Source organism: Schistocerca americana, chromosome 11 (assembly GCF_021461395.2).
Source record: "Schistocerca americana isolate TAMUIC-IGC-003095 chromosome 11, iqSchAmer2.1, whole genome shotgun sequence".
Taxonomy (NCBI): Eukaryota; Metazoa; Arthropoda; class Insecta; order Orthoptera; family Acrididae; genus Schistocerca; species Schistocerca americana.
In genome coordinates, this window is record NC_060129.1 from 31,049,313 (window position 1) to 31,059,809 (window position 10,497).

Consider the following 10,497-nt stretch of genomic DNA (forward strand, 5'->3'; position numbering starts at 1 on the left):
CTTTATCACAAATTGTTTCCATGAAAGAATCAGTGTGTAAAGGATATCAGGGAGATACTGTGGGGAAAGGATGATGAACATTCAGTGATTTCAACTTCCTATGAATTATGACAAAGGAAATAATAACCTCACTCTCAACTAGGGCAGAAAGCCACACCAACATTTGTAACTGAATTGCTCAGTCAAAACACAGGTAGCAGTGATGGATATGGCGCACTTAGTCCAGTGCCCAGTCTGTCACTTAGCAAAGATACAAGGTGACAATTATTAAACTGTATGAAAAAATCGTAAATTAGTTACAAACTACAGCGTTTACACACTTTATTCCACATGTAAACTTTTCTACAGATATTCTGATTTAGATTATGACATGTTTGATATGCCTGCCAACATTGGCGATGCTGTGGTACAACCAGAGTGCATAATTCTGCAATACCCACTGAAGTGTCAGAACATCAATGTCGTCGATGACCCCCTCAATGTCGGTTTTCAGCTCAGTAATGGTTTTGGGGTTACTGCTGTACACCGTGTCTTTAATATTGTATTGTACATTAACTGGGGACCTAGGAAAGACAGAGAGGCTCCATCCCCACTGCAGCTGCAGTGGTCCACAACCCCACGACAACTACGACAGTCCACCCCTCTGCCACCCCACACCGAACCCAGGGTTATTGTGCGGTTCGACCCCCGGTGGACCCCCAGGGAACGTCTCGCACCAGATGACTGTAACCCCTATGTTTTCGTGGTAGTGTAATGGTGGTGTATGCATAAGTGGAGAGCTTGTTTGCACAGCAATCGCCGACATAGTGTAACTGAGGCGGAATAAGGGGAACCAGCCGGGCTGGCGTTGTCTTTAATATAGCCACACAAAAAGGACTCGGATCTGCTCAGATCCGGATTAGGGATGTTTCAGAATTCCAGTAATTTATTATTTTATCTTTCAGTTAAATTTTTGTAATTCTGATTGCAAAGACCTGATACACTAATAAAAAAATTACATTATCCCGCCATTGCAGTGTAATACTGCAGCAATAAAACAGAAACGAGGGAATATCACCAAAAGAAATATTTTGTTGCACAGAAAATTTTGTTGCAAAGAAAATGCGCCATTCAAAACAACAAAACGAGTGCACACACAGGCATCTGCCGACATCGATGTTAAAAATTCTGCAGTATTTTCTAACCGCAAACTGCTTTGAGTATGTCTCATTCTTGGGCTGATTTTGATTAGTGACATCACAGCTGCTTACATTTCTAACAGAAGATGGTGAAATATCGCGAATGTAGGTTTCAGAAGTGTTCCTTTCAACGTAAATGTAAGATGATGATGCGTGTCAGACTGTGTGATGACTTCCTTAAATCATGGAGCATTATATTCCCATTCAAGACTTAACGCTTAGGACCAGCAATGTTGAAAAATATGGCCCCAAAATACCAGCAATTTATGCCATAATTTTAAATTTTGGTGGCACACTTGCATTTCATATATGTTGAAAAGATAATACATACAAAAAATGACCAAGTTTCGAGTTTAGTGTCTCATAATTATTATAGTTCTTTCATTGATTACAGATTATGCATTAATGCTGGCATAAAGTATAGTTGCCTTTTCAAAAACAAGACTGAAGTAAGTCCTTGAGCGATTTCACATGTAACAATCTGTACTATGGGAAAAGTCAGTGGTGTACAGAACATGTAAACAGCCATGTGACCCACGAAGTGTCCAGTGCACATCAGTGACATTTATAATCGTGCTTGTCAGAAATATAAAGCTGCTAAAATTGAAGCTGGTGTTCCTATGGTCCTGCCTAACCACACCTCGAAAAAAAAAAAAACAGCAAAAACTTTTGAAAAGTCAATATTATATATCAACACTAAGCTTCTCCTGTAGTTGTACTGATGTATATTAATTTAAATCATTAACTTCTTCCGTTTGTATGTTTGTACATCTTAACATTTATGTTGTCATTGGCTGACTACATCATTGCCTATGCTCTGAATATTTGTGCCATCTTTGGCGAGATCATGTGACAAGAGCAATGCTTGGCTGGCAAAAGCACGCCACAATCATGATTTCAGTGCTTTGGAAGCTAGCGTAATGTTATTGATGGAATTTGTGTTTATACTTACGTGATACAAAAATATGTAGTGTACATGTTTCCGTGCATCAAAGATCTTTCAAAAATGCTTTGATTTTTGCTAGGTTGAGATTCATAAAGTGCCAGGAAGTTATGCACAGGTTTATAAATCCATAACCATTCGAGGGATTGATAAGGTTTACAGCTCCTAGGGAAATGATACCGTCTTTTGACAAGGAAGAATGTACTTCCATCCAGTAAAAAGTTTTTCAGCCTAGAAAGCGCGTTTCTAATTGGGAAATCTGGGAAATTTTTTCTTGCCAAAGTATACCCCCTAGTTAAGGTTTAAGCCTTCCATATGCAATGAAGTGGCTATTGATAAGAAACACTGTGCACTAGTGGTACACTTTTTTTATCAGACCAGCGGCACTGCATTGGAGGAATATTATTGAAATAAATGTGTTGAAGAATACAATCAAGAAATTTGAAGAAATAGGTGAATTGAGTGGTGCAGCAGACACTCACAGTGGTTGCTCAAGTTGCTTTTAGTACAACTGACCATGCAGCAGATGGCTCAAATTCTGCAGTGAGTGCTAGAGTACTCACACTCACACTCTGCCTCTGCCTCTGACTGTGCCTCACCTCAATCAACAGTTCAAAACATTTTGTGGCACATTTTACACTAGTATCTCTATAAGGCTCAGAATGTGTTGCTAAAGAAAGCCCATGACTAAAGAAACCCATGATAGGATACAACGCTGTGACTTTGCTTTCATTTTCGGCATGCATGGAAATGAGTGACCTTTTGCTGGGGAATATTCTTAGGGTGGGCAAGGCATATTTTACTCTGCATGGGGCTGTGAATACACAGAACTGTCACATATGGGGTTGTCCTCCCAAATCTTGCGCAGGAACATCCACTCCACTCAGCTTATGTGACAGTGTGGTGTGATTTCACAAGTCACATCTGAACCTTATTAAGACCTTGTTATGCGACGAGATTCCATCATTTCAAGAACATAATAGTGTCTGTGACATTATTTTGATGTGAGATGGGGTGGCATGATATGTCAGTTGTTGAGTGAACGATTGGTTTCATGAAACCTTCGGTATCATCCACGTTTTATCTATGTAGTTTAAAGATATGTGGCCTTCGAGATCCCCTGACCTAAACTGATGTGACATGTGGATGTTGGGATATGTGAAAGATCTTTTGGGGGTGTATCCAGATACTCCTGATGAGAAGGATATCATATGATGACAATCAACCTTATTAAACTGGATATGCTGTAGGCAACTGTTAACCATGTCATGTCATAGACCAGCATTTTGTAAATTCAGTAGACCATTTTGAACATGTAACTTCTGATCATATCCTAATAAACATATCAGAACCATCATTATCATTGGTCTGATCGTTTCTCCTCTTTTTTTTCCCCCTGCACTGATACCTCATTCTCACCGCTTACAGCGCCATATTTTCACCTGGTGGCGGAAATTGAAAAATTATTTTTCAGTGTACTTGGTGAGGACACCAGTTACTGAACACCCTACAATGTTACAGCATCCTGCAAAGTATAGAGCCCACACTGCAGCACCCAGAACACTGTCAGTTAATTATAATCACTTGAAACGCCCCAGATCGACTTCTTGTCATGAAAACAGGGTGCTGTTCAGACAATTTTGTCCTCAGCAGAGTCATAATAAAGTTGCTATGATGTCTTGCAGAGATACCACACTCGTTCTATGATTGCTACTCAGTAGGGGTTTTTATCAACAGTGTGCGTTTATTGTTATTACAATGTAATAACTATGGTGACTGCTGCCAGTGTTTTTTACAATATGCAGTGTGTGCCACGTCTCTCTAACCATTCAAACCAGCCTGAACAGACTTATTATTCTCAATGAGTTCTGTCCGCAGTCATGGTCTAGTAGCTGGCATTGCTGCTTCTAGATCATGGGTTCCCAGGATTGATTCCTGGTCGCGTTGGCGACTTTCTCTGCCCACTGACTGGGTATTTGCATTGTCCTCATCATTTCTTCATCATCATCATCATCATCATCATCATCATCATCTGTGACAGTGGCTACCTTTGACTGTGTAAAAAAATAGAATGTGTAAAAAGTAGGACTTCGTACAGGTGCTGAAGACCGTGCAGTTGAGTGCCCCACAAACCAAACATCATCGTCCATGAGTTCTGAGACTAAAAGAACCGTACTTAAACTAATATTGATTATTGAGGGGGGTTGGTAGTCTTTGGGAGTGGTGACCCCATTGTAATACTAGCTTATATACACTCCTGGAAATTGAAATAAGAACACCGTGAATTCATTGTCCCAGGAAGGGGAAACTTTATTGACACATTCCTAGGGTCAGATACATCACATGATCACACTGACAGAACCACAGGCACATAGAAACAGGCAACAGAGCATGCACAATGTCGGCACTAGTACAGTGTATATCCACCTTTCGCAGCAATGCAGGCTGCTATTCTCCCATGGAGACGACGGTAGAGATGCTGGATGTAGTCCTGTGGAACGGCTTGCTATGCCATTTCCACCTCGCGCCTCAGTTGGACCAGCGTTCGTGCTGGACGTGCAGACTGCGTGAGACGACGCTTCATCCAGTCCCAAACATGCTCAATGGGGGACAGATCTGCAGATCTTACTGGCCAGGGTAGTTGACTTACACCTTCTAGAGCACGTTGGGTGGCACGGGATACATGCGGACGTGCATTGTCCTGTTGGAACAGCAAGTTCCCTTGCCGGTCTAGGAATGGTAGAATGATGGGTTCGATGACGGTTTGGATGTACCGTGCACTATTCAGTGTCCCCTCGATGATCACCAGTGGTGTACGGCCAGTGTAGGAGATCGCTCCCCACACCATGATGCCGGGTGTTGGCCCTGTGTGCCTCGGTCGTATGCAGTCCTGATTGTGGCGCTCACCTGCACGGCGCCAAACACGCATACGACCATAATTGGTGCCAAGGCAGAAGCGACTCTCATCCCTGAAGACGACACGTCTCCATTCGTCCCTCCATTCACGCCTGTCGTGACACCACTGGAGGTAGGCTGCACGATGTTGGGGCGTGAGCGGAAGACGGCCTAACGGTGTGCGGGACCGTAGCCCAGCTTCATGGAGACAGTTGCGAATGGTCCTCGCCGATACCCCAGGAGCAACAGTGTCCCTCATTTGCTGGGAAGTGGCGGTGCGGTCCCCTACGGCACTGCGTAGGATCCTACAGTCTTGGCATGCATCCGTGCATTGCTGTGGTCCGGTCCCAGGTCGACGGGCACGTGCACCCTCTGCCGACCACTGGCAACAACATCGATGTACTGTGGAGACCTCACGCCCCACGTGTTGAGCAATTCGGCAGTACGTCCACCCGGCCTCCCGCATGCCCACTATACGCCCTCGCTCAAAGTCCGTCAACTGCACATACGGTTCATGTCCACGCTGTCGCGGCATGCTACCAGTGTTAAAGACTGCGATGGAGCTCCGTATGCCACGGCAAACTGGCCGACACTGACGGCGGCGGTGCACAAATGCTGCGCAGCTAGCGCCATTCGACGGCCAACACTGCGGTTCCTGGTGTGTCCGCTGTGCCGTGCGTGTGATCATTGCTTGTACAGCCCTCTCGCAGTGTCCGGAGCAAGTATGGTGGGTCTGACACACCGGTGTCAATGTGTTCTTTTTTCCATTTCCAGGAGTGTATATGCAGTGGGACTTCGCTACCAGCTTCAGTCGAAAGACCAAGTAAAGGTGGCGAGATGTCCTATTAATCCCCCGACCTTACTAGTTGTTGGATGGAGGGGTACCAGAGTAGATAGATACAATGTAAGAAAGAGTTTTTGTTCATAATGACAGCTCTTTGGTTTGAGAATCGAGACAACGAAGGAATAAAGTAGAGGTAACAGCTGTAGTGCCAACGTTTATAACATATGTGGTCTAAACCATTAGCAGTGTTATTGTCCAGGGTGTGGTATGTGTGTCGATAAAATATATTTGCACTTCCATTGACACTGCATGAATTGTGTATGAATGTACCTGCAACAAAAATTGTTGTGCAGTAAAGATTAAGGATTTGGCACAAGTACCCAGTACCTACACAATTCTTACATGGAGGTCTCTAAAACAATTGATAAATAACTAACATCAAAATTTATTTATTGTTTAACTTTTCCACAAATTCTCTTCATTATTCTGGTTTGTTTACGGTTGACTGGCATAGCATAAAATTTTAATTGTAGGTTTCATTTCTAGTACTTTGAGAAACAGAAAGGTATTTGTTTGAAACTTTACTTGCATATTTTTTCCGATTTCTTTCTTCATTATTAATATTCAGTTACTTCACTTTCCTATGTTGTATCTAATTGAGTTAAAAAGAAATAACAAGATTTAGTGATTAAGTTGTCAACTTCTAGAATCTGACACACACCATGATCTCAGTTACGTTAAAAAATCATGTGATCCCAATTACAAGTTTATAAACACTCGAAATTTACCAGACCCATGCCAAACAAAACTATATACCCAACACATTGCAAAAAAGTGAAAAGTTACAGTCAGAACAAAAGAAAACACTGGAGCAGGCACGCTTTCAGTATCTGTAATCTTCTATTTCCAACATGTTCCACATACTGGGGACCAGAAAGACATCACAATTTTGATCTGTGGGACAGGGTTTAACTGCAGGTGGAATAATGGGACCCAGATAGTACAGGGGTAGCTCATGCATCAGCTGTTATCACTGCCACTCAGTATGAAGTGTCAGCCTGCAGTGTTTAATGGGTGATGATGTGGCCATTAATATGTGTGTCCTTCAGTCAATGGTGTTCTGCAATGCCAGATGACCAGATGTTGGGAAGATGTAGAACTTTTAAAAAAGGCTCACTGCAAATGTACTGGAAAATTTACAACCATTTCCATCCTTTCAGACAGTATTTCCATTTGTTCAAGGCTTCATATAAGTTGCAGTGCCAAAAACGCAGTCTTAGATTGAAACCATCTGCAAGTGTACATTCATTCATCAGTTTGCAATTTTTCCCCCTTGATTCCTGTGACAATGTTCTTGTTCATGAACAGTCATTATCCACCTAATTAACATTCATACTAGATACCTAATCAAAATATTAAAGCTTGCACTAGTTCTTGAATCACTGGGAATAAAAAAAAACTGTTTACTAGGTGAAATAAATATTACATTGCCAGAGGTGAAAGTGTCTGCAAAACAAAGAAAAGGCACTTAACGAGCTAAGATAATGGAAGAGGAACATTTAAAAATTATTTCTCTGATTTAAATCTTAAATGCCTTGAACTTAAGTATTTTGAATTATAACATGTAAGTGATACATATTTTGATAAATTTAATAAATTTGTGTAGACTATTAACGTGTAGCAATGTATTTTAAAAAGATTGTAACACATGCCATTATTTTAATTCTGATCTAAAAATTTCAAATCAAAGTGACAGTGTCTCAGATTAATCATTATTGAATTTCCTCTGGTTATTTTCGTTTTAAACCATTTTTACCTCATCAGTTCTTTCCTTCTGGTGGAATATTATAATTTTAAATTGCTAACAGTAAATATATAATTTCTTATGCACTTTTATGACTTGTGCCCTATAGTACTGGATTTATGGACATTCAAATATTGTTTCTTTGTTATATATATATATCAACATGTAACATTCTGCTCCTCACTCTTCAGATTGACTCAGAGTACTGGTGGGAGGTGTGGCATATGTGAAGAAACGTGTCACCATCGACTGGTCCAGGATGAATTTGTGATTGATATGGAGAAGTCAACACACGAGTTTGGTACGCATACAGGAGATGTGACTGTTGATAAAGAATGCTCAGTTGCTACCCAATATGACTGTAGTGCGAGGGAAAAGGAATTACATGTATATAGCTGTAATTTCTGCCAACAGGGCTTTCCTTCAAAATACAGACTCATAAAGCATGTGTTTATGCACACTGATGGCATGCAACCACCTTTGTATGTTTGTAAGTGGTGTTGTGAGATATTTGACAGTAAATTTAGTTTGAAAAAACATCTGAGAATGAGTGAGAATTATCACGTCTTAACTGCTGGCATCCATGAAAAATATGGCTATAGTGATGAGCATCAAAGCAGTATCCTTTTGGATAGTTTGCCAGAAGTTTCTGTTACAGAACGCAATGTGAGGTCTTCATACAAGGAAACTTGGAAACCTTCAAAGAAGTCCTCTAATGACATGTGTAACACACCTATGGGAAATGATGCTGACAAAATAAGTGACTATGGAACTTCGTCTACAGCTGTTAATGTCAGGGCCCAGGGTGATCTACTTACTGCAAACAGTACAGACAAATGTGGTATTTGTGGCAGATTGTCTGGTAGGTCAGGTCATCCCAAGAGAGAGAAATTACTTGACACTGGAAAGAAACCCCACAAATGTGAGATTCGTGGGGAATCGTTTTCTCAGTCAGGTCATCTCAAGACAGAGGAATTAATTCGCACTGGAAAGAAACCTCACAAGTGTAAGATTTGTGGGAGATGTTTTGCTAGGTCGAGCAATCTCAAGAGACACGAATTAATTCACACTGGAAACAAACCTCACAAATGTGTGATTTGTGACAAATCGTTTGCCCAGTCAGGGAGTCTCAAGATTCACAACTTAATTCACACTGGAAAGAAACCTCACAAATGTGAGATTTGTGGGAACTCTTTTGCTAGGGCAGTTTATCTCGAGACTCACATTTTAATTCACTCTGGGAAGAAACCTCACAAATGTAAGAGTTGTGGGAGATGTTTTGCTAGGTCCAGCAATCTCAAGAGACACGAATTAATTCACACTGGAAACAAACCTCACAAATGTGAGATTTGTGGCAAATCTTTTGCTAGGTCAGGCTATCTCAAGAAACACATTAAATCACACTGGAAAGAAACCTGGCAAATGTGTGATTTGTGAGAAATCGTTTGCCCAGTCAGGTAATTTGAAGACTCTGAAATTAATTCACACTGGAAACAAACCTCACAAATGTGAGATTTGTGGGAGATGTTTTGCTTTGTCAAGTTATCTCAAGAAACATGTATTAATTCACACTGGGAAGAAACCTTACAAATGTAATATTTGTGGGAAATCCTTTGCTTTGTTGAATGCTCTCAAGAGGCACACATTAATTCACACTGGAAAGAAATCCCACGAATGCGATATTTGTGAGAAGTCTTTTGCTATGGCAGGCAATCTCAAGGCCCACGATTAATTCACATTGGAGAGCAACCTCACAAATGTGAGATTTATGGGAAATCTTTTGCTGTATCCAGCATTCTTAAAACACATGCATTAATTCACATTAGACAGTAACCTCACAGATGTGAGATTAGTGGGAAATCATTTGCTATGTCAGGCGATCTCAAGACACATGCATTAGAACACATTTGAAGGGGACCTCACAAATGTTATGTCTGTGACGAAAGTTTCACTAAATTGGGTACTCTCAAGACACATGCATTAATTCACATCAGAAAGAAACTACAAGTAAGTGTTGGTTTACACAAATAGGTTTTCCTGGTTTGTGCCCTCAAGGCCTATAAAGTAATGGATGTAACAGGGGACAATAAATTGCAGTTCCTGTGAAATAACATTAAAATGTGGTAGAATTGTGGAAAAAAAAGTGCAATGATGTGTACTGTAGAGTGGTATAAGATAATGTTACTATATAAAAATCCATATCTACAGATTGTGATGTCAAGAACTTGTATTACTAAATACTCCAGAAACATGAATCAAATCTGTTTTTGTCATTAACACTGCTGCTCTTTCCTATCGATCTTTAGACAAGAAGATTGTGAATTGTGATAAATCCTTACCTTCGTCAGTAATCATAAGTACAATGCAATATTCAGTATAAGGCCAAGGAAATGTGATGACTTGCTGCTTAATATTCCAGACATAGTCATTATGTAGTACTTGTAACTGCACTTTAGAAATAATGTTATCAAAAATATATCCATGGCACTTCCATCACAAAGGCTAGGAAACTCAACACTGGAGAAACGTGATTATGGCATTATTTAACTAATGTACATTTTCTCAAGAGATCTGCTGTGCATCTCACCTGGTGTAACAAGAAATGTCACTCGTCCTGACAGTTGGCAGTTGACATTACCATTGACCTTCATTCCAGCATCAATGATCCCTTGCGCAATGCAGTTGCAATTGAAAAATTTGGTGGCTTAGTATGGAAACATACAGAGACCATATGTTGTGGAGCCCTATGTTCAAAAATGTACACTGAATTGTGTGTTTTAAAATGTGTATGGCCTCTCCAGCATTATTTTCTGTTATTAGATATGTCTCATATTGCCACGTTTCCAGCTTTACAGAGCAGACAAGCCTCTGATCTCCAAGATTTGTAATGAGG

The 10,497-nt window shown here is 40.7% G+C and overlaps 1 protein-coding gene across 1 annotated transcript in view; it reads left to right on the forward strand.

The window, feature by feature from the left end:
• The window catches only part of LOC124553991 (zinc finger protein 99-like), an 82,853-nt gene extending 73,800 nt beyond the window's left edge, over positions 1-9,053 (forward strand). The window contains exon 4 of the mRNA XM_047128015.1: positions 7,796-9,053. Coding sequence (XP_046983971.1) covers positions 7,796-9,041 — 1,246 coding nt within the window. The 3' untranslated portion in view covers positions 9,042-9,053. The remainder of the gene's footprint in view (positions 1-7,795) is intronic.
• The last annotated feature ends 1,444 nt before the right edge of the window (positions 9,054-10,497 follow it).